General features: G+C 60.8%; 13 protein-coding genes across 13 annotated transcripts; 7 read left to right on the plus strand and 6 right to left on the minus strand.

Moving 5' to 3' along the window:
• Positions 1 to 33: 33 nt before the first annotated feature.
• On the plus strand, positions 34 to 600 carry OSTLU_92915 (predicted protein; the record flags this gene model as incomplete). Its single annotated transcript, XM_001418226.1, has 1 exon — positions 34 to 600. One exon carries the CDS (start codon positions 34 to 36, stop codon positions 598 to 600), a length of 567 nt encoding a protein of 188 aa, XP_001418263.1.
• Positions 601 to 1,358: 758 nt separating this feature from the next.
• Positions 1,359 to 2,819, minus strand: OSTLU_1231 (predicted protein; the record flags this gene model as incomplete). Its single annotated transcript, XM_001418472.1, has 2 exons — positions 1,359 to 1,616; positions 1,680 to 2,819. Coding segments are annotated over 2 exons (1,398 nt in total), but the record flags the coding sequence as incomplete, so codon positions are not given.
• Positions 2,820 to 3,596: 777 nt separating this feature from the next.
• Positions 3,597 to 5,201, minus strand: OSTLU_15837 (predicted protein; the record flags this gene model as incomplete). Its single annotated transcript, XM_001418473.1, has 1 exon — positions 3,597 to 5,201. The coding sequence occupies one exon, from the start codon at positions 5,199 to 5,201 to the stop codon at positions 3,597 to 3,599; it is 1,605 nt and encodes a 534-aa protein (XP_001418510.1).
• Positions 5,202 to 7,624: 2,423 nt separating this feature from the next.
• On the plus strand, positions 7,625 to 9,658 carry OSTLU_41260 (predicted protein; the record flags this gene model as incomplete). The annotated part of the gene is made up of 1 exon (XM_001418227.1): positions 7,625 to 9,658. The coding sequence occupies one exon, from the start codon at positions 7,625 to 7,627 to the stop codon at positions 9,656 to 9,658; it is 2,034 nt and encodes a 677-aa protein (XP_001418264.1).
• Positions 9,659 to 9,775: 117 nt separating this feature from the next.
• OSTLU_32248 (predicted protein) lies at positions 9,776 to 10,687 on the plus strand. Its single transcript, XM_001418228.1, has 2 exons — positions 9,776 to 9,884; positions 10,065 to 10,687. The coding sequence occupies exons 1-2, from the start codon at positions 9,792 to 9,794 to the stop codon at positions 10,617 to 10,619; spliced, it is 648 nt and encodes a 215-aa protein (XP_001418265.1). The 5' UTR covers positions 9,776 to 9,791; the 3' UTR covers positions 10,620 to 10,687.
• A 5-nt stretch (positions 10,688 to 10,692) lies between these two features.
• Positions 10,693 to 12,780, minus strand: OSTLU_32249 (predicted protein). Its single transcript, XM_001418474.1, has one exon. It carries the CDS (start codon positions 12,746 to 12,748, stop codon positions 10,718 to 10,720), a length of 2,031 nt encoding a protein of 676 aa, XP_001418511.1. The 5' UTR covers positions 12,749 to 12,780; the 3' UTR covers positions 10,693 to 10,717.
• A 505-nt stretch (positions 12,781 to 13,285) lies between these two features.
• On the minus strand, positions 13,286 to 13,486 carry OSTLU_9857 (Tat family transporter: protein export (chloroplast membrane protein HCF106C); the record flags this gene model as incomplete). Its single annotated transcript, XM_001418475.1, has 1 exon — positions 13,286 to 13,486. A coding segment is annotated over one exon (201 nt), but the record flags the coding sequence as incomplete, so codon positions are not given.
• Positions 13,487 to 14,183: 697 nt separating this feature from the next.
• On the plus strand, positions 14,184 to 15,884 carry OSTLU_41292 (predicted protein; the record flags this gene model as incomplete). Its single annotated transcript, XM_001418229.1, has 1 exon — positions 14,184 to 15,884. One exon carries the CDS (start codon positions 14,184 to 14,186, stop codon positions 15,882 to 15,884), a length of 1,701 nt encoding a protein of 566 aa, XP_001418266.1.
• Positions 15,885 to 16,091: 207 nt separating this feature from the next.
• Positions 16,092 to 16,628, plus strand: OSTLU_41375 (predicted protein; the record flags this gene model as incomplete). The annotated part of the gene is made up of 1 exon (XM_001418230.1): positions 16,092 to 16,628. One exon carries the CDS (start codon positions 16,092 to 16,094, stop codon positions 16,626 to 16,628), a length of 537 nt encoding a protein of 178 aa, XP_001418267.1.
• A 369-nt stretch (positions 16,629 to 16,997) lies between these two features.
• OSTLU_8944 (predicted protein) lies at positions 16,998 to 17,309 on the plus strand (the record flags this gene model as incomplete). The annotated part of the gene is made up of 1 exon (XM_001418231.2): positions 16,998 to 17,309. A coding segment is annotated over one exon (312 nt), but the record flags the coding sequence as incomplete, so codon positions are not given.
• Positions 17,310 to 17,380: 71 nt separating this feature from the next.
• On the minus strand, positions 17,381 to 18,454 carry OSTLU_92919 (predicted protein; the record flags this gene model as incomplete). Its single annotated transcript, XM_001418476.1, has 1 exon — positions 17,381 to 18,454. The coding sequence occupies one exon, from the start codon at positions 18,452 to 18,454 to the stop codon at positions 17,381 to 17,383; it is 1,074 nt and encodes a 357-aa protein (XP_001418513.1).
• A 252-nt stretch (positions 18,455 to 18,706) lies between these two features.
• Positions 18,707 to 20,713, minus strand: OSTLU_49932 (predicted protein; the record flags this gene model as incomplete). Its single annotated transcript, XM_001418477.1, has 1 exon — positions 18,707 to 20,713. One exon carries the CDS (start codon positions 20,711 to 20,713, stop codon positions 18,707 to 18,709), a length of 2,007 nt encoding a protein of 668 aa, XP_001418514.1.
• Positions 20,714 to 20,922: 209 nt separating this feature from the next.
• On the plus strand, positions 20,923 to 21,798 carry OSTLU_15846 (predicted protein; the record flags this gene model as incomplete). The annotated part of the gene is made up of 1 exon (XM_001418232.1): positions 20,923 to 21,798. One exon carries the CDS (start codon positions 20,923 to 20,925, stop codon positions 21,796 to 21,798), a length of 876 nt encoding a protein of 291 aa, XP_001418269.1.
• Between the last annotated feature and the right edge of the window lie 40 nt (positions 21,799 to 21,838).

Genomic DNA, 21,838 nt, shown 5'->3' on the forward strand with positions numbered 1-21,838 from the left:
TCTCGCGCGTCGGCGTCGGGCGATCGCGACACCATGGCGCTCGCGCGCGCGCGAATCGCGCCCGTCGCGCCCGTCGCGCGCGACGCGCGGGCGACGCGCGCGACGACGTCGAGGCGCGAGCTCGCGGGCGCGGTCGCGCTCGTCGCGACGCTCGGGCGATGCGACGGCGCGCGCGCATCGCGCGATGCGATGGATTACGACGCCGACACGCTCGACGCGCTCGACGCGGCGACGCGGGTGGTGCGAGGGAAGGCGAGGGAGGGCGATCGCGCGCGGATCGACGGATGGTACGAGCGGAACAAGCGGCGGTACGATAACGCGACGCGAGGGAAGTCGTTCTTGATGACGACGAAGACGCTGCGATACGCCGCGGGACGCGAGCGGAGCGAGACGTTCGACGAGGCGAAGTTTGATGAATGGGTGAAGCTTTCGCGAGCGCTCACCGATGGGTCGATGAGCGTGAAAGAGCAGCGCGAGGCGTACGGCGCGGCGGTTTGGGCGAATAACGATAAGAGCGACGCGAAGAATCGAATCGGGCTCTGCGCGTTCGGCGCGACGGGGCCGACGCGAGCGCTCGGTATCGATTGTTCGGGCTTTTAGATTGTGATTGATTTATTGTTTTTGCGAGCTGTGATGCGTGAGATATAAAAAATGTGTGCGCGGTGTATCTAACGGCCTCTTTGGAGACTCGGAGTTCGTCCCGGGATGGGGAACTTGCTCAAATCGTCTCGCGTGCGCTCGGCGAGACGCTGCTGGAATTTTTCTATAAACTTGTTCGACATGCGTTGAACGCCTGGCGCAACCGTGGGAAGGATGACGCGAATCGAGTCGGTTTCGATTCTCGACACACCGTTCGCCGCACCGGGAAGTTGCGCGAAGATTTTGTCCAAGGACTGAACAGAGCCGCCCGACGGGCCAGCCGCGAGCTCGACGAGCGCCCGCAACAGCGCTAAATTCTTCTTGTCGTCAAACGTGAGCGCGATGGCATCCTTGTTCTGAGACGCGAGGATGGACAGGAAAATAGACGCGTTCAATCCAGGGACCAAAGCCAAAGGAGTAATCGTTGCCAGCGTCGCGAATGGCGACGCGCTTCCAAGCAACTGCCACGCTTGCGCGGCGCCGTTTCTGCTAAGACTGTCCGCGGCGCGCACAGCTTCCTCCACGACGAGATCTTGCAAGTAATTGCCCTCGCCAGAGAATACGATGGACAGTGCATCGCGCGTCGCGGGATCGAGCTCAGAAAGCACCTTGGCGTCTTCAATCGTCAAACTTTCCGTGGCGCCCATCGAGTTCGTGAACTTGGAAAAACCTCCAGCAATGTCCTTCACGCGCGACACCTTCAGACGATCGCTTCCACCGTACACAAAAGATCGGAGTGCCGCGCGCATCCTCGGAGAGTCATCCGACAATAAGCGCCGTGCGATGTATGGAAAGCATTCGTCGACAATCGCGTAGTTGGAATCGACACTCAGTCCCAACCCTTCGAGCGTTCCGAACGCGCGCAAAATAAGGACAAAGTACGGGGGCAGCGACAGCGGGTATTGCTTCGCCAAATCGTCGAGCTTCTCTGAAAGTTCGCCGACGCGGGAGCTTTGTTGCGCATTAAGTGCGTCGGTCTTGGCGGTGATTCCGCCGCCGGTACCGTAAAGCGTTTCCAACGTCTCCGCAAGGACGGGAACGACGATTGAACGACTCACCGGATCGTTCGCCAATTCTGGCGGAACGAAACCGAGGTTGACCAAATCTCCTAGTGTTTTGTCGTATTCTTTCGCACTCAAATGCGCGATGTATTCCACGAAGGCAATTCGCTGTTCTTCGCTGATGGTCGTCATCATGCCGTAATCCAATATGCACAGGCGTCCGTTGTCTTCGAGCAGAAAATTTCCGGGGTGCGGATCGGCGTGCAAGAAACCTGTTTCCAAGAACTGCACCATGTAACTGTTGAGTAACGTCTCGACAAGCTTTTCTCGAGTCTCCTTGTTTGTGTTAGATGCCTCGATTTCGGTGAGCTTGCGACCCGCCACCCACTCTTGCGTCAAGACTTTGCGAGTCGAGCACGAACGGAACACATGCGGCACCTTGATGGTGCCGCGAACGAAAGGCACGCTGTTCATGTCGGCCTCAAAGCGCGATGCGTTTGACGCTTCGAGTCCAAAGTCGAGTTCTTCCAAAAATCTCTCCGCCGCGACGTCCAGCACTGGCAGAAAACCCTCCGCGCCTTGCTGAATTTGCCCAAGCGGTCCTTCCTTCGGCAAGGAAGCCAAGGACTCTAGCACGGAGCGAATCACCAGCAAGTCCAAAGTGACGACTTCTAAGATCGCCGGTCGCTGCACTTTGACCGCGACGTCCATACCCCAATCTCCCTGTTCTTTTTCCATGACTTTCGTGGCTTTCAGCCGTGCTTTGTACACTTGACCGATCGATGCTGCGGCGACCGGTTCCTCGAACGCACTCACGTCTTCAAACACATCCTCGAGCGGTTTTCCAAGCTCTTGTCGAATCAGCTCGCGTGCCTCGACGCTACTGAATGGTTTTACGCCATCCAACAGCGTCTGCAGCGCCTCAAGGTACGCCGGAGGCAGCAAGTCTGGGCGAATCGCCACTGCTTGTCCAACCTTGACGAACGCCGGCCCTTGCTTAGCGATGATATCCTTCAACTGTCGAGCGCGTTCGACGGAGTTTTTTTCCACTTTACCCGTTTGAATATCGAGTAGTAAAGCCAAGACCCAGCCCATGACGTCGGCGAGCAAGCTGCCCGAACGCTTCGCGATGGCCGCTGGTCTACGACTCCAGTACGCTCGAATCTTCGCGACATCGTACGTCGTCGGCAAAGCATCGGATTCACCCCCACGCGCGAGACCTATCGCCGCCGCGCTTTCCTCAGCTTCATCGCCACTGTTTGTGATCGCTAATACGCCAGCCATCGACACCGCGATCGCTTGTAACGCCGCGCCGACGGCGTCCTCCGGCAAGAGCTCGGCGACGCCAAACGTCTGGAACGCCGCGGTCGCCGCGCCGAACGCCTTGCTTTCGATAAAACGCCCCCTCGCCGCCTTCAGCGCCTCAACCGCGACATCTGTCGCACCTTGCCACTCGATCGAGCTCACGAGCTCCCCTGTTCCATCCTCGCGCTGCCCGAACGCTCTCAAGCGAAGCATCGGCTCCAGCGCCTCTCTCGTCGCCGCGTACAACTTCGCCGGCGACATCTCACGCAGGACGTGCAGACCGCTGTCGTCCAGCGCGCGATTCAAAACCTCCACATCGATGTGCGTCAGCGCGTCGACCGCGGCCGGGAGATCGGGGACGACGCGCGTGATGACTGTTGATTTTCGCGTTGCGCGATGCGTCGACGTCGACGGGCGACCGGCGCGGCGCGGCGCGACGCCGCGCGCGAGCGACGCGCCGGCGAGCGACATGGCGCGCGCGCGAGGTGGTCGAGCGTCACTCTCGCGCGCGCGTGCGGTCGGGCGGGCCGTGCGTCACTGTCCCTCGCGCGCGGGCGCGGATAAGTGAGGAGTCCTCTGACAGGCAAAAAGCGTCCTCTGAGAGCGCGCGGCGATCGCGCGGTGACAACGCGGCTATGCTAATTTCAGGCGCTACCTTTTCTTCTTCTTCGTGACGCGAGATTGCTTGCTCGCGAGCTTTGCGCGCTGCTTGGGCTTCGCACTCGAGGCGCGCGCGGTCTTTTTGCCGTTCTTCGCGTTGCCGGCGCCGCGCTCGCGAAACGCGCGCTGCTCGTCGGCGGCGCGGCGACGCTTGGCGCTCGGTGACGCCGGGGTGCCTCCGTAGCCGCGGTGGCCGTCGGAGGCCCACGCGCTAGCACCACGAGGACGTTTATTGTTACCGTTGCGCGGATCGTCGGTCCAATCGGATTTGTTCGGCGAGAAGCTGTTTTTCGCGTTCGCTTTGCGGAAATACTGATGGTTGTTCCGCCCGCTCCCCGAGGGCGAGGATTCGCGGCGGACCATAGTGTTCTGGCGAACCTTGATGAGTTGACCGCTCTTTGGGAACGCACCGAAACTGTTTCTAGGCGGTGGCGCGGCGACCTCGGAGAGTAACGAGAGCTCGCCGCTCACCGAGATGTGCTCCGCGGCGAGTCTAAACAGGTTCTGAACCTCTTTGAATCGATACGCCGCCGCGGTAAAGCAACGCAGTCGCTCCTGCGGATCTTCTGCCATGATGTACGGCCGCGTCCCAAACGGTGGACCGGGGAGTTCCGCGGCGGACATCACGCCCGATTCGCGACCGGCGGCGACGGCGTTTGTTCTGTAATCAAACACAGAGCCGAATCGCCGGAGAAAACCGAGTAAGAGCTCGCCCAACAAACCGGCTTTATTTACAGCTACCACTGAACCCGTTTGTTTCAAGTGCGAAACCACAAGCGACACGAGCAAGTAGCCCCCACACCCTCCAGTCGCGGCGTCGTTCAAGTGATGCGTGCTAAGAAGGCGCTTCAAGTAAAAGACCAATGGTTTCAACGCCGTGTACGTCTCGACTTGTTCGCGAATCCAGTACACGGCTTCGAGGCCGTTTGAAGTTCCTAAGGACAGATCCACGGCGATATATGGCGGCACAGCACTTTTCATTTTAATGATCGGAACCTTCGCCGAGGCGATGATCTCCGCTCGCGACACAGCGTTCACCTTGCGCAAGAATCGAGCCATTTTTCGCAAGTGGCCGACGATTTCGTCGCGTTCGCTTCGTGTAAACCCACCACCGCCGCCCTTGCGCGACTGCGGACCGACGCCGAGTAAAACTAAATCTAGATCGGCTCCTGCGAGCGCCAGCCCCGTGGCGCCGCTCCCGAATACGTGCAGAGAGCAATCTTTGTGATTAGCGTAATGTCGAGCGATGGCGGATTGAATGGCGTCGAAACACTGTTGTCGACGACTCGCTTCGTGCGTAGACATCTCGCTATGCTTCACGAAATCAATCACTTGCGAATGCAAAGAATCATCGCCGACGACTCGATCGCTCTCGATGTTGTTGAGCTCAGTCTCCTCGACGTTGAACGAAAAGTTATGATCGTCTTCCTCATCCGTGTATTCGTCGAATGAATCGTCGAAATGATCGTCTTCGGCATCGCTTTCATCGATCGTGTTGTCCTCGGCGCTCACGGAACCATCGCAACGCGCATCGCTCGCGCTTTCTTCGCTCGTCGCCGCACTCGCGGACGTCTCGATCCCGTTCATCTCGCGCATCGCGTCCGCCACGCCCTTGGCGAGCGTAAATTTCCTTTTAAACACCAACCGCTCCCTTTGACTCGACGGCAAGCGCTCTTCGCTCTTCGTTTCCACCACCCCTCGTCGCTGTAAATCACGCAGCGTCTCCAGAACCTCTGACTCAAAATCTACCGCCGTCCCCGTCGCCGCCTTTGTCTCCTCGTCCCAATTCGCCGCCCCCGCGCGAAGCGTCCCCACCAACGTCTGCGCGTCGCACGCCGTCGGCGCCGCTCGACTCATCGCCTCCACCACCAACTCCCGCCATCGCACGCGTCGATCCTCGTCGTCGTGCCTCTCCCTCCCGCGTCCCGTCGTCGTCGCCGCGCTCGTCGTCGCCGCGCTCCTCGTCGTCCCGCGCGCGTCGCCCGCCCCTCGCCCGCCGCGTCCGCCTCCCGCGCGCGCCGCCGTCGCCGGCGTCCCCCGCGACGTCGACGACGCGCCCCACCTCGCGGCGCGTCGCTCTTTCCTTCGCCTCGACGCGCTCATCGCTTTCCGTCGTCCGTCGCGTCAATCGACCTCGGCGGCGCGCGTCGCGTCGACGCGCGCCCGGCGCGCTCGCGCGCGCGCGCGCGCGGCGTCGACCGGTCGAGGCGCGACCGCGCGCGCGTCGTCGCGTCGCGTCGGTCGTTCGCGTCGCGCGCGCGCGTGTGGCGCGCCGACCGACGCGACGCGCCGAGACTCGACTCGACGGCGCGCGACGCGCGCGTTCGCCGCACACGCGCGCGCGGCGGCGCGGCGACGACGCGAGCGGCGACCGCGCGAGCGTCGACGCGCGCTCGGAGCGCGCCGCTCGCGGCGTGAAACGCCGATCGCGCGCGCGCGGGACGTCGAACGCGCGGGTGGATAAAATGCGCGCGACGACGCGCGCGGACGCGCGCGACGCGCGCCTCGCGACGGCGCGCGCTCGAGAGGGACTCGCGCGCGCGCGTCGACGCGCGCGCCCCTCGCGCGCGCGCGCGTCGACGCGGACGCGCGCGAGGGCGGCGGTGGAGGGCGACGCGGGCGAGGACGTCGCGGCGCGAGCGCGCGAGGCGAGACGACGCGCGGAGGCGCGCGCGGAGGCGCGATTGGCGGAGACGTGGGCGCGGCGCGAGGGCGAGAGAGACGCGCGGGCGGACGCCGCTGAAGCGCGGGATGGCGCGCTGTCGGAGCTGGAGTCGGCGCGCGAGGCGTTGAGGCGCGCGCGCGAGGACAAGGAAATCGTCGAGGCGACGTTGGCGCGGACGCGCGAGGACTCGGCGCGGCGCGCGGATGCGGCCGCGACGGAAACGGAAACGCTGCGACGCGAGCTCGAGAAGGTGCTGGACGCGCTCGACGGCGAGAAAAAGGAAAAGGCGCTCGTCGAAGAGCGCTTCGCGAGCGAGCGCGAGCGCTTGTCCGACGAGGCGGTCGACGAAGCGAAGCGCCTCCAAGCGAAGCTTGACGATGCATCCGTCGCAATTGAGCGAGCGACGCAGGCGAGGGACGCCATTAAAGAGCAGATGGCTGACGCTGTGGCTAGCAACGCTGCGACAAAGGACGAGACGCTCCAGTTGAAGAAACAACTTGACGACGCAGTTCATGCGCTATCGGATGCCATCATTGAAAAGTCAAGCGCGGAGTCGAAAATCGCGGAGACGGAGGCCCGAAACCAGGAGTTGGAGAAGGCCAAGGCGTCGATGGTGTCCAAAGCGGAGCTGGATTGCGTGAAAAATGAACTCAAACAAGCCACACTCGGTCGCACCGCAGCGGTTGAAGACTCGGAACGGCTCGCAGACATGCTCCAAGCAGCAAAACGCGAGCTGGAAATACTTGCGCTTGACAAAAAAAACCTGCAGCAGGAGCTCGCAGAGGCAGTGGCGAAGCCGCCGCAGGTCTCCGCGGGGGACATTGAGTTGTTTGAACAGCTTGTGGCGTCGCAAAAAGAAGAACTCGCCACGCTCCGCGATCTCGCGGACACGTCTATGGCGAAAGTGAACGAGTTGGAGGAGGAAATCGACCGACTTTTGGACCAACTGGAAGAGCGCGACGCCGAGCTCGAAGAAAAGAACCGTGCCACGACGTCGCCACCAGGGCTGATTGAGTCCCCCATCGTGGTCACAGATGGAGTCGTCGTCAACCAAGAAGCGAGATCCTACGCGGATCTGGTTGAAGAAACCGTTCGAGCGCAATTGATGGACACTATTGAGGTGGAAGCCACGAGTTATATCGACGAGCAAGATAAACGTTTGGTGGAACAAGCGTCGGGTGACGCGCGGAAAACAACTGATGGAGTGTATTACTTTGTCGGCGACGTCCGACCTTCAACACGAGTTCGCCTGATATATAATCGCGAAACCACATCTCGAATGTCGCGCGATGGTCAAGTATTTGCACACGTTGGATTCAACGGATGGAGTCTGGGTGTGTCCAAAAAAATTGGCATGACTCCACTGGCGCACGACGCCAAAGAGCGCGATATCGATCACAGAGTACGCGACCAAGGGAGCTGGTGGATCTGCGAAGTTGAAATTCCACCAGGCGCGAGCACGGTTGAGTTTGTGTTTAGCGACGCCAACGGTTTTTACGATAACAATAGCGGCAAAGATTACCACTGCCCGGTTGATGTTGAGAATTTACCGCGTGAACACAGAATCTCAGCCCGGATCAAAGCGGAGACGGAGCGACGTCGAGACGCGATTGAAAAGTGCGCTAAGAGAGCTGGCAAACGCGCAGCACGCCATGCAGAAATGCGCGCCACTGCGTTAGTACGAGCAAGTGAGGGGGCAGCACTGATGCGTGTGCACACTGTGCCGTATCAAGGGAAAGCGGGCGGTGAAATGACGATCGTTTATCGCGCCGAAGGCGGTCCACTGGGAGATGCACAGAATATCTTCTGCGAGGGCTCGTGGAATAGATGGAACCACGGCGCTTCGTTCGGCCCTAGTGTCATGCAGCGCGGTGACACCCCGGGGACGCTGGAACTTACAGTGAATGTGCCCGCGGATGCGCACGTCATGGATTTTAAGTTCCTCAACGAAGACGTCGCATCGCCGCAAACGAGATATGATTCCAACAACGGTGCGGACTACCACGCACCGGTGACTGGTGGCTCAGGAGCGGCTCCGAAGTTGAACGTCGTCCACATCGCAGTCGAGATGGCGCCCATTTGCAAAGTTGGCGGCATGGGTGACGTCGTCACCGCCCTCGCGCGTGCGACTCAAGAAGACGGGCACAACGTCGAGGTCATAGTGCCGCACTACGATTGCATGCTCTTCGATGCGGTGGATGGTTACCATCGCGCTGGCAGCTGCGTTCACCACGATGTTCAAGTTGACGTGTTTAAAGGATGGGTTGAAGACGTTCCAGTGACGCTACTTCGTCCCAAAAATGGACATTTTGACGTCGGTTGTATATACGGACGCCACGACGATCACGTGAGGTTTGGCTTTTTCACTGAAGCAGCGTTGACGTGGATGCGATCAAAGAATAAAGAGGTTGATATCATTCACGCGCACGACTGGCAGACCGCACCCGCGACCTGGGGTAATTATCCAAACGCAGCGACGGCGCTCACGCTTCACAATTTACAGTTTGGAGTCGACCTGATACGCCGTGGAATGGAGTCATGCGACATTGCAACCACGGTGAGTCCGACGTACGCCGACGAGGTGCGTTCACACCACGCCGTCGCGCCGTCGCAGGACAAATTCGTTGGGATACGAAACGGTATCGATACCGACATTTGGAACCCATCAGCAGATGAATTCTTGCCGTTAGTGTACGACTCCTCTAACGCGATTGCGGGCAAGGCGGCAGCGGCGGCCGAGCTGTGCAGGCGACTCGGTATCCAGCACCCCGAAGGCGCGCCAATCGTTGGTGTCGTTTCACGACTTACGGCGCAAAAGGGAATACATCTCATCAAGCACGCGTGTCATCGCGCGCTTGAGCGCGGTGCAACGTTTGTTCTGCTAGGAAGCGCGCCTGATCCGGCGCATCAACACGAGTTCAACGCTCTCGCGGACGAGATGAAGCGCAAGTATCCAGGACGAAGCTGCTTTATGTTCAAGTACGACGAGCCGCTGTCGCACTTGATTTATGCCGGCTGTGATTTCCTTCTCGTGCCATCAATGTTCGAGCCGTGTGGGTTGACACAAATGATCGCCATGCGTTACGGCACTGTCCCAGTGGTTCGCCGAACCGGCGGCTTGCGCGACACCGTCTTCGACGTCGAAAACGACGGCGAGCGGAGCGCAATGACCGGAGTTCCCCTAAATGGTTTTGTTTTCGACGGCACCGAAACCCCCGATATCGACTACGCGCTTAATCGTGCCTTGGACGCCTTTTACGACCGTCCCCGTTGGCAATCGCTCAACCTCGTCGAGCGCACGCTGAATCTAGATTGGTCTTGGTTCGAGCCAGCCAAGCGATACGAAGACCTGTACTGGGCATCTCTGCGACACAAACGCGGCCGCTAATACTCGCCGTCATTATAATACGAAATAATACGAAATGTACCATTGAAACCATTAGAACCGTTCTACGTCACAGCGCGGGAAGTGCGGCACGCGCCGCTGCACTATCCCCACAGCGCGCCGCGGATCTGTGAAAATGCCCTTGATTTACGCCTTCGTCGCTCGTCGAACGACCGTGCTCGCGGAGTTTACGAACTACAGCGGGAACTTTAGCACGATCGCGATCCAGGTGAGCGCGCGAGCGAACGATGCGCGACGCGCGCGCGATACCGTCGCGAGGGGGTCGAACGAGGGCGATGCCCAGTGCGCGTGTGCGCGAATTTCATCGCGTGCGCGCGCGCGATGACGGTGCGAACGCGACGCGAACGCGAGACTGATGACGGCGTTGATGGTTTCGCGCGCTACGTAGGCGTTGGAGAAGCTTTCAGACGATAACACGCGATTTACGTACACGGCGGATGGGCACACGTTCAACTACGTCGTCGAAAACGGGTTCACGTATCTCGTCGTGGCCGACTCAGAGCTCGGACGCCACGTCCCATTCGCGTGCTTGGATCGGATCAAGTCCGAGTTCACGCGCGATCATGCGTCGGAGGCGCAGGATGCCATCGCGCACTCGCTGAATAAATCGTTCGCGCCGAGGTTGAAGGAACACTTGGAGTTTTGCTCGGCGAACCCAGAGGCGGTGAGTAAAGTGAGCGCGGTGCAGCAACAGGTGAGTCAAGTGAAGGAAATCATGATGGATAACATCGAGAAGGTGCTCGATAGAGGGGAGAAGATTGAGTTGTTGGTCGATAAAAGCGACGCGTTGCGGTTCGAAGCTGCGAATTTTCACAAGACGGGAAGAGCGTTGAGACGGAATTTGTGGTGCCAGAACATGAAGATCAAAGTTGCTTTTGGCTTGATCATCTTCGCGCTCCTATTGACGCTCATTTTTACTCTATGCGGGAAGAAGTGTCGTTGATGAAGTGACGATTTTAGTGCTCTCGCCATCTGGTGTAAACGCTTTGTAAAATCATCCATTTCAAACGCAAACAAAAGTACACGCGTGCTAGCAACTTACTACTCATCGTCGAACTTCAAAGCTTCACGAACGTCTTTCGTAGACGCTCGTCTGAAATCGAGCGACCCTCTACGACTTTTTCGATTCTCAGCTTTGGCGTGCGCCTCCTTCGCGTCACGCAAAAGTTCACGATGCCATACTTCCATTCTAAATAAAATTTCTCCAGCTCGTGTGGACGAGCAGAAACACAGCGGTTGCCCGTCCATGATTTTAATCAAGTTGAAAGTTCCGACCCCGAGGTCTATTTTGTACGACAGGAAGTTGATTTGCGACTGCCAGAAACCAAAAGTCCACACGCGTTCGGTGTCGAACATCGGCATGTCGGCGAGCCCTTTCTTGCTCTTTCGCAACAGCGCCTTTAAGATTTTCTGTCGTCTGCTTGGGCTCGTACCCGGGGGAAATATGTCGGACCTAGCGTCGACGTTTTCGATGATTGAGCCTTCGATATCTTGCACGTCGCCCTCGTATTCGCAACTCATCGCCTGCGCTGCGAGCGCTATGGGTGCCAACATGAAGGGGCGCTCGTCCGTCGGCATGGAGAGTTCGATGCCCCATTTCTCACCGAATCCGCGCACGACGCGCGCGCACAGCGCCAACAACCAGCGAGACGGGAGGTTTTGCAACGGGCGCGATAAACACTGACCGATGACACAGTCGTTCATGGCGATCGGACGCTTGAACTTGCCCTGTATGGCGAGTTGAATCGTTCGCGCCTTGCCCTCAAAAATCTCAGGTGGCGTGTTTTCCAAACCACGCAAGTACACAATCATTCTGCCTTTGAAGATATCTGAATCGATTTCGAACGGCACTTGCGCGCGAATCATACTGTCTGGAAGCTGATCCTCTTGCGTGATGGCTTGTGAATCCGCTGGCGTGAACCGAAGAGCGCACGGCGAGTCAGGCCACCTGGCCGGATCGACGCACGGCGGCGGTCCCGCTCTGTCTTCCGGACGGGTCGATTTTCGCTGCATGTTTATCAGCCGCGACGCCGTGCGCTGAATCGAAATCGCTGATGCTTGCAGAAATGAGGGCGTTCGCTCGAGGTTGATTTCTCCGCCATCATGAAGCGTCGATCGATGTTTCGCCGGCGAATCATCGACAAACGCGTTCAAGCCCGATTCGGACGACTGTCGCTTTGTGGTGCCCTCGAAGACTGATTGACGAGTCAAATCTGCCACGTAAAAGAACCCCAGTAGACTCGAAATCCCGACCGCCACGGCCGCACAGGCTGCGATGACCATCAAAAGTGAATCTAACGACATTCGAACCCCAACGAACGACGTGAGCGCCATCGCATCCGTCTTAAAAAAAGGCAAAATAGCGTACGCGATGAGCGCCACGACGCTCGCGCGCAACACGCTCAACTCCATTTTCAACGCCGACATCACGTCTTCGACTCTTTCCATCGCCGACGCGTGTTCACTCGACAGCGCCTCCACCGCTGCCGTGTGCCTATCCACCACCGTCCGCACATTCTTCATCCGCGATTCCATCGCGAGCATCTCCGTCGACACGTAATACCTCGCCGCCGATATTCCCGGTCCAACCCCCAAATGATAGCTATACAAGTGTGACCGCTTTTCAAACTTGATCTTCGCCGACTTCGTCACCCCTACGATCAACTTCGCCGCCATGAGTTCGTTTCCGAGTCTCACCGCCGCGTCGCTGTCCCGCACCGTCCGACTCGCCACGAGCCACTGCACCGCCTCGCGTCCCGTGAAGCAATTTCTATGTTTGGTAAATCTTCTTCTGTGCTTACCCCCGCCCAGCGACTTTCGCATCTTCACCACGACGTCGAACAATTCATTTTCGCGCTCGAGCGCGCTCAGCGCGTCGAGCGATCGCGCGTTCGAGTCGAGAAACGCGGCGTCGGCGTCGGCATCTCGCGCGTCGTTGAATTCAGAAAATTCACTCTCGAGGTCGTCGTCGAGCGTCATGCTGATCACGCTGTCGGTCTCGATCGCGTCCACGGACGCGCGCGCGACGTGCGTCGAGGTCGCGTGCGGCGCGGCGTCGTTCGCAGCGCGCATCGCGCGACCGAACGGGCGGCGCCGAGGCGCGGCGGAGTCGCGCTCTGACGACCGGGCGAGCGAAGCGCGAACTCGAAATCGACGCGAGTCCTCTCGACGATATTATTAAACGCGCGCGCGATTACTGGGATGTACTTACTGAGGTGTCGTGATCGGGTGTGGTGCGCGCGCCGCGCGCGCGACAGCCGCGGCTGACTCGCCGCGGCGCTCTCGCGAAGACGTTCGCGCCGAATTCGCTCAATCCATATCCATGTCGACGACGTCCGCCGCCGCCGCGTCCATCATCCCCGCCTGATCGATCGTCGCGTCGATCGGCGCCTCGACGTTCGCGCTCGCGTCTTCCGCCGCGGACGCGCCCCACGCCGCCGCCGCCGCCGCCGCCTTCATCTCCTCCGTCACCGCATCGACGTCCGTCCCGTCCGACCCCGTCGCGCGCACCGCGGACATGTCGAACGCCACGCTCGCGTCTTCTTTCCCCAGCGCGCCGTCGCCCGCGGCTTTCGCGCGCTTCGACGGCGTCGCGCCCGTCGCCGCGTCCTCGAGCGGCTTTTCGATCTCGTCGCGCAGCGTGTCCTGAAACTCGCGCGACACGTCCTGCAGCTCGCGAATCGTGGGCTGGAACTCGCGCAGCGTCGCGCCGAGCTGCTTGGCGATGTCCGCCAGCCCCTTGGGGCCGAACACGAGCAGCGAGACGACGCCGATGACGAGCGCCTCGGGCGCGCCCACGCCGAAGAGAGAATTCGCGCGCTGAAGCGCACCGCGCCGACGCGCGTCGCGCGCCGCCAGCGGCGTCGCGCGCGCGGCGCCTTTGCGCGCGCCGCGCGCCGCGCCGGCGCGCCGCAGCGCGACCGGCGGCGTCGTTCGCATCGTCGCGAACGCCATCGCGCGCGCCATCGAATGCGGCGTCCGAACGCGGCGCGTCGCGTCGCGCATGCGCGTCGACGGCGCGGACGACCGCGCGCGAACGCCCGCGCGCGGGGCGCTGAGCACGAGCGCGGTCGCGCGCTTCGACGAGCTCGACGAGGACGACGTCGGCGATGTCGATTTTCAACACGACGACGACGAGGACGCGCGCGGCGACGGCGCGCGCGACGACGACGGCGCGCGCGACGGCGTGGTCGGACGGTACAGAAAGATGCGCGCGCGGTTCGATTCGTTCAGCGGCGCGCTGAGCGACGCGCGAGGGGCGTTCGACGCGTTCGCGTTCACGGGCTGGAGCGAAGAGCAGAAGAAAATCGTCGTCAAGCTCGCGTTCCTGGCGACGTTCGCGGTGATGTTTTACGCGACGATGGCGGTGATATTCGCGCACGTGTGGATCGGGATGGCGAAGGCGATCGGGGTGCGAGTGCTGTGGGGGGTGGGGGTGTCGATCGGGCTGGCCATGGCGCCGCCGGTGTTTCCGAACGCGGCGGCGCACGCGTTGGCGCTGGTGCTGATGGCGGCGGAGGTGGCGCTGTTGAGCGTGAACGCGATACTGTTGGGATTGGTGCATTTAGCGATCGTGCTGAACAAGCACGTGCTGCCGTCGTGGTTTCATCGGGCGAAGGTGGCGCTGCGCGAGAGCGCGGGCGGCGTCGACCATCGCGGGCGCGCGAACGCGCACTTCGTCGAGCATCGGCAAGAGACGTTGTCCGAGCTCGAGCGGGCGAAGGACTACCGAGAGTGGATCGCGGTGGCGAATAAGCTCGACGCGTTTCCCGCGGACGTCGGTGAGGGTGGGTCGCGTTGGAAGGCGGATGAAAAATCGGACGTGTACGACAGGCAGCTCGTCAAGGTATATTTGAACACGATGAGGACCGCGCGCGAGCGCGACGATCTCACGGCGCTCGGGTTGTGCTTGCGAACGGTGTTACACCGAAACTTTGCCGGGATCGATAGGTTGCTCCACCTGAGATTTTCTCGAGTCGGAACGAAGAAACTCGTGCAAGATTTCAACGACGAAATCGTCGCCGTCATCAAGCACATAGCCGAAACCGCAGATGACGAGCAGGCGATGGAGATGCTTCAAGTGTTAAAAGAGTCGTACCGTTCGCTCGGACGCACGGCGCTGTGCTTATCTGGCGGCGGCGCACTGGCGATGTATCATTTCGGAGTCTTGCGAACGTTGTTGCAAGAGGGACTGTGCCCGCAAGTCATCTCGGGTACGAGTGGTGGCTCGATCGTCGCCGCGTTTTTGAGCTGTCATTCGCCCGAAGATATCTTGCAAGCGATTCGCCCGGACGTGTCCACTCGTTACGGGCGCCGATGGTTCCCACGTCCGCTGAAAATGGCGCTACACTTTTTGAAGCACGGCGTTTTGATGGACGCCGAGGGGTTTTCGAAGACCACAAAGGCATACTTTGGCGACACGACGTTTGAGGAAGCGCTAGCGATATCCGGAAGAGCAGTCTCTATTCAAGTGTCCATTGGCTCACAAACCGGTTACGTTCTCAATCACCTGACTTCTCCCAACGTGCTCATTCGCACCGCGGTGTGCGCGTCGTGCGCGCTACCTGGTTTGATGCGCCCTGTGGAGATTCTCGCCAAAGACAAGCACGGAAATTTAGTGCCATTTCATCCACCCGATGTGAAGTCGTACGATGGCACCATCACCCAAGACATCCCGTCAGCACGCATGACGGAGCTTTTCAACTGCAACAACTTCATCGTTTCGCAGGTGAACCCGCACCTAAACTTCGTGCTACACCTCGCCGAGGAATCACACGGGCGACGGCAGAAGACCGCGCGTAGTTATCAGCGTCGTAATGCGGTTCAGAAGCTGTTGCGTGTCGCCAACTTCTTGCTGCTGAACATCAAGTACTCTATTCAAAAACTTCTCGAAGTTGATTTGCTCGACATTCGGTTCGTTCGCACGCTGCAAGGAGTGTTGATGCAAGACTTCAGAGGCCACATCACCATTCTGCCATCGCTTCGTTGGACGGATTACTCCAGAATCTCCAGCAACCCAACTGAGAAGGATATGGATCGTTACATCTCGCGAGGCGAGCAATCCACTTGGCCGCATGTCGAGTCGATTCGCTACACGATGAAAATTGAAACCACGCTCGTCGACAGCATCCGCGCTTTGTCCAAGCGCGTCGACGCTACGGGCGAAAAGATCAAACGAACGAACTCACATGGGTTCTTAGAACATTAATTAAATTCGACGGCGGCGGCGTTACCGCCCGCCGTCTCCGCTAGACCTGTACAAGTGTATTACGAAACGCAGCTGTTGTCCTTCACTCTCGGTCGGCCTCACTTACCCGCGCCGATGACACGTCTACCCGCGGCGCAAATCACCAAGTTCTGGTTCGGGTACGCGAGGCACGAGCTCAGGGCGCTCGCGCGACCGAACAAGGCGCAGATGGCGCTTTGGTTCGGCTCGAGAGAAGAGGACGACATCGTCATCCATCGAACTTTCGGTGCGCATTTGCGCGCCACGAGCGAGCTTTACGCGAGCCAACCCGCAGACGAGACGATCGCGCTCGAGTCGTTCGAGGACGTGCTCGCAGATATCATCACGCTCGATCAGTTCTCGCGCGTGATTCATCGCAAAACCGCAAAGGCTTTCAGCAACGACGCCGCCGCCGCGTCTCTGGCGAGACGAGCGCTGAGCGACGACGCGTTCATGAAACAAGCGGCACCGCTGGAACGTATGTTCATAGAAATGCCGCTCATGCACAGTGAGGATGTCGCCGACCACGAGTCGTTGTTGGCGATGCGAGGCATCGACGTGAGCGGGATCGATGTCGACGGTGCGCACGACGACTTCGCGGTGAAACACTACTGCGTCGTGCGAAAATTCGGAAGGTATCCGTACCGCAACAAAGTATTAGGACGCGTTAACACACCCGAGGAGCAGGTGTACCTAGATAGCAGGCCGAGCACGTACGGCCAATAGTAGTCATCGTCGATAGCCGTGTATTTGAGGACGCGCCGCTCCCCAGTTCACCGCGCGCGAGAGCGTTCACTCGTTCGCTCCCCAGTTCACCGCGCGCGAGAGCGTTCACTCGTTCGCGCACACGAAGCGAGTTCAAAACACTCGCACTCGCGAGATCGCTCTCACTTTACGCGCCGTCCTCGTCGCTCCGTGAACGCGTCGAAACGCCGTCGTCCACGTCACAAGTTTATCCAAAAATTAAACATGCGAGCTTCCGTGACCGCGCGCTCGAGCGCGTTCGTCGGCGCCAGGGCTTTGGTTTCGAAGACGCGTGCGACGAAGTTCTCGCGCGCGGCGACGCGGGCGTCCAGAACGTTCCTGCGCGTCGATGCGGTGGCGGTCGAGATTCGCCACGAAGGCAAGACGTACAATCTGGAGGTGGCGGACGGGGACAACATCCTGGACGTCGCGCTCGACGCTGGGATCGATCTGCGGTACGATTGCAAGATGGGCGTGTGCATGATGTGCCCGGCCAAGGTTGTCGCGGGGGCGATCGACCAGTCGGGGTCGATGCTGAGCGACGACGTCGAGGAGAAGGGCTACGCGCTCCTCTGCTGCGCCGTGCCGCAGGGCGAAGACGTGGTGATTCAGACCGTGAGCGAGGATGAGTTGCTCGAGGAGCAATTGTGCTCGAGCGATTAGGCGATGCGGATGTTAGCAAGATACACGATAATGTTACTTTACAGAGATACACATTCGTCGTACGATGCGTTTCACTTCTTTCCTCGCGACGCCACGCGCTTCGATCGCCGCGACGGCGTCACCGGATCCTTCGAGCGACCAGACCTTCGCGATGGCGTCGTCGGGTCAACTGCGGATTTCTCGTTGTTCACGACGACCGATTTACGTCGCGAACTTCGACGCGACGGCGTCGTCGGCTCCGTGACATTCGTCCGCCGTTCAGGGATTTCGGTGACTGGCACGACGTCGAGCGACGCGCTTATCTCTTCAATTGTATCCGAAATCACCTTTCCCATCATGCGCGCAAACACGTCTATGTGGCTGACGATGTCATCTGTCAACGACACTGGCGCCGCCGCCGTTGCTGCGTCTTCATCGTTCAACATCGCGCTCGCGTCGAATCCGGGAGGCAACGACGGTTGCGACGTCACCTCTTCGTCGCACGCGGCGTCATCCGTCATCACTTGGTTTTCTTGAACCAACATACTTTCAGTCGCCGTCGAATCTGCGAGTATAGACATCGGGACGCCGGGAACGACTCGGTCCATCTGCACTGGCGCCGGGGACCGCAACGGCGATCGAAGTGCCTTTTTCGGCGTCGCCAACTTCTTCGCCGAACGAAGCAGCATCTCCGTTGCTTCGCGCGCCGCTTCCCTATCCAACGAAGATGTCGTCGCACTCACCGTCGGTGACGGCGCGCTCTTTCGTACCACCGGACTCTCCGCGGCGCCTGCGTCGCTAAAATTCAGCCCACGACCGTGACTCTTGACCAATTCCTCCAGCCTCGATCGCCCCTTCGTGAGCGACGTCATCGCATTCTTCACCAACGTGCGCACGTGTTTCGACATCGGCGTCGTCGCTGCGAAGTCGGGCGTCGTTTTCGTCGGCGTCGTGTTCGTCGCCGCTTCGTCTCGCGGCGACGGCGGTGACGCCAGCGCGCTCGACGCGAACGTCCGGTGCGTCGTCGCTCGCAGCATGCGTGACGCCTGCTCCACGGGCGAAATGGGGGCGTTAGCGCGCGGTGACGCCGTCGTCGACGGGAAAAGCGCTCGTTTCGCGCGCGTCGGCGCGAGGCGCGACGACCCATCTTCGTCGGACTTCGACATTTTCTTGGGCGTCGCCGAACGCCGCGGCGAGCGCACGAGCGCGCGTCGGTCGGCCGAGGACATGCGCGGGGATACGGTCGACGCGTGCGTCGTGCGCGCGGGGTCCATTGCGTTCGGGACGAGGACGGGGCGCGTTGGACTGCGGACGTGGCGGAATCGACGATTCATCTTACCCCTCTTGGGGACGCGCGAAGCGTGTGATTCGTTTGAATGCGAATACAACGCGCTAATGAGCTAATACGCGAGTGAATGCTAAACGTCGAACGCGTCGTCGGAGTCGTCGTCGAGCCACTCGGCGTCGTCGGCGTCGACGGCGCCGAGGAGGTCGGTAAGACCAGTGGCGTCTTCGAGCGTTTTGGGATCGTCGAAGACGGCGGTGAGAAATCCGTCGCGATCGTCGCGGTATTTCGCGACGACAGCGGTGGAGCACGCGGTGCATCGAGGGAAGCACGGGGCGTCAAATAGGGTTTGAGTAAACCCGGCGACGCTGCCACGAATTTGATGCGGGACGACGCCCAAGGGCGAGGAGTCGGCTTCGCGCTCCGCGCTCACGTCTTGTTCGCGAGTCGGAGGCGACGTCGTGACGCCATTTTCGGCGTGAAGTAAGGCCACCATGAGTTCGGCGGCGAGCGCACTTGCGATGGGAGCAAGACCTGGGCGTGTCACCGTGCATTGCTGATCTAGCGTGCGGTCCTTTGTGCTATTCGCCGGAGCCATGACGTCGTTGCAGAAGTAGCATCCAAGCCGCGATGACGACGCATGGTCGACGCCGCATCCGTGCCGCATAACGAGATAAGTGTTGAAACCGAGCGCGGTATTAATGCAAAGCTTCCCCTTATCGGCGCAAATCAACGTTGGAAGCCATCTCGATTCGCGTGTGTCCGTGAGCACGTACACGACGTCGTGCGCGTCGATCAACGCCTCGATATCGTCGACGTCTTTGAACACCGATGCTTTCAGTTTCTCGCTGACGCTGTGTCCGGGCATGGGAATACTCATCAGAACTCCTTTGGCAAACATGCCCGGGAAAATTTCTGTGAGCTTTTTCGCCGCCGCCGCAGCCTTGGGCGCGCCGCCGTCGAGACAGTCTTCGAACTCAAACAGCGACTGTCGAACTGGGTTAGAATACGAAACTCGCCCCGAGTCGACGAACGTGATGTGTTTGACACCCCAGCCCATGAGCGTGCGAGCGACTGCGCACCCTAGCGTTCCCGCGCCGATGAGCAAGCACTTAGTGGCTGCGAGTTTTTCTTGGTCCAGTTCCGGAAGCAAACGCCATCGCATGAGTTTTAGATTCAGATCCACTGCCTGCGACGCGAGTTGATTTGGATCCATGCTCGCCCCGAGATCGACCGTGCGCGGGCCCATCTTTCCGCGTGCGTTACGCTCCCAGCCAACCACTTTCATCGTCTCCACATCGAACTTTGGAAAAGACATCGTAAACTTCACACATGCCTCGGCGGCGACCCGCCCTTTGCGCGCTCGTACGCATACCACGTCCAACGCGCTCGCACCCCAACGTGCTGACGCCAACACTGCCAAGTTGCGCAAAGTCCAGCCCGGATGCGTCATCGCGCAGCACGCATCCGCGAACGCGAGCCGCGGCTTCGCACCAGCTCGCGTCCTCGCCTCGTACTCCGTCAAAGCGTACGCCTCGCGGCCGTCCTCGCTCACCAACCACGCAGACGCCCCCCCGCTCGCGATCCATCGCTCACACGTCGCCGCGATGTCGCCATCCACGCCCTCGTTCGTCATTCCCGTGACGGCTGACGACATAATCTTAAACTCCGCGCTCGCGAGCGCCGGAAACGCGAACCAATACGTAAACGACCAACTCTTCAAACACGCGTACGCCACCACCGCGAACGCCCTCAATCGTTCGGGCTCGCGTTCGGCGTCGCCATTCATCACGCTCTCGAGCATCTCTCGTCCCATCGCGCGCATCGCACCGTCGCGATCGAACGTCGCCAACGCCTCGCGCGTGTTCGCGCACGTCAACCGCCCGCGCGTCGTCCACGTCCCTCGTCCTCCCGCCGCCTCCTCGCCCTCGCTCGTCGCGTCGTCGAACGCGAGCGCATCCAACGACACCGCGCTCGACACCTCGGCGTTCTGCGCGCAGCACACGCGCGCGCGGACGTCGATGGGCGTTTCATCCAGTTTCGCCTCGTGCAGCTTCACGCGCGCCGCCTCGCGCCAGAACCCCCCGTCCGGCGCGCTGCACGGCGGTTCGAACATCAGCGGCGTCGTCGCGTCCGCCATCGCGTCCGTCGCCGCGCGCGGTCGCCCCGCGTCCGCGCGCGCGCGTGTGCCGTCACTTCGCGACGATGTTTCGTCTCGCGCGCGCGCTCTCATCGCGCGCCGCCGCGCCCGCGCGCGCGCATCGCGCCGGGTCCGTCAGGCGCGCCAAGGCGCGCGCGTCGGTCGTCGCGCGCGCCGCGGCGAGCGCGCCGGACGAGGTGTATCGCGTCATGAGCGCGAACCAAGAGGTCGCCGTCATCGCCGTCGTCGGCACGTCGCTCGTGCGCGACGCCGCGACGCGGCATCGCACGGCGCCCACGGCGACGGCGGCGCTTGGACGGTCGCTCATGTGCGCGCTCCTGCTCGGGACGTTCAAGGGAGAGGACGAGACGACGCAGCTGACGTTCAAGGGCGACGGGCCGCTCGGGCAAATCGTCGCCGTCGCGACGCACGACGGACGAGCGAAAGGGTTCTGTTCGAACCCGAACGCGGATCCGCCGCTGCGGAGCGATGGAAAATTGAACGTGGGGGCGGCGGTCGGGAGAGGGGTGCTCACGGTGAGCCGGGCGCATCCTTCGATGAAGACGCCGTTTAGCGGGTCGGTGGCTATTAGAACCGGGGAAATCGCGGAGGACGTGGCGGGGTACCTGAGCGAGAGCGAACAGGTCGGGTCTGCCATCGCCGTGGGCGTCGCGATCGATCGCGAGTGCGAGGTGATCGCGGCGGGGGGGTTCATGGTGCAAATTTTGCCGTTCGCGAGCGACGAGACGATTGAGATTTTGGAGCGAATCATACCGTCGCTGCCGTCGTCGACGGCGCTCGTGCAGGAGGGGTTGACGGCGGAACAGATCGCGCAGCGCGTGCTGGGCGAGCTCGGCGAGCAGAAGGATCTCATCACGAGGATGACGCCCGAGTACGGACCGTGCGAACCGACCGAGTTGCGCGGACGAATGTTGCGCGCGGTGGCTTCTCTGGGTAAGGAAGAGGTGGCTAAAATTTTAGCCGAAGACGGCCAAATCGAAATCACGTGCGAGTTTTGCAAGGTGACTAGCGTGCTGAAGGAAGCAGATTTAGCCAAGGCCCAGGGCGAGGTGGACGCAAGGTGACGGGAAAGCGATCTGGCTTCATTGGATTTTTAATGAACAA

Source organism: Ostreococcus lucimarinus, chromosome 6 (assembly GCF_000092065.1).
Source record: "Ostreococcus lucimarinus CCE9901 chromosome 6, complete sequence".
NCBI classification, from domain to species: domain Eukaryota; kingdom Viridiplantae; phylum Chlorophyta; class Mamiellophyceae; order Mamiellales; family Bathycoccaceae; genus Ostreococcus; species Ostreococcus sp. 'lucimarinus'.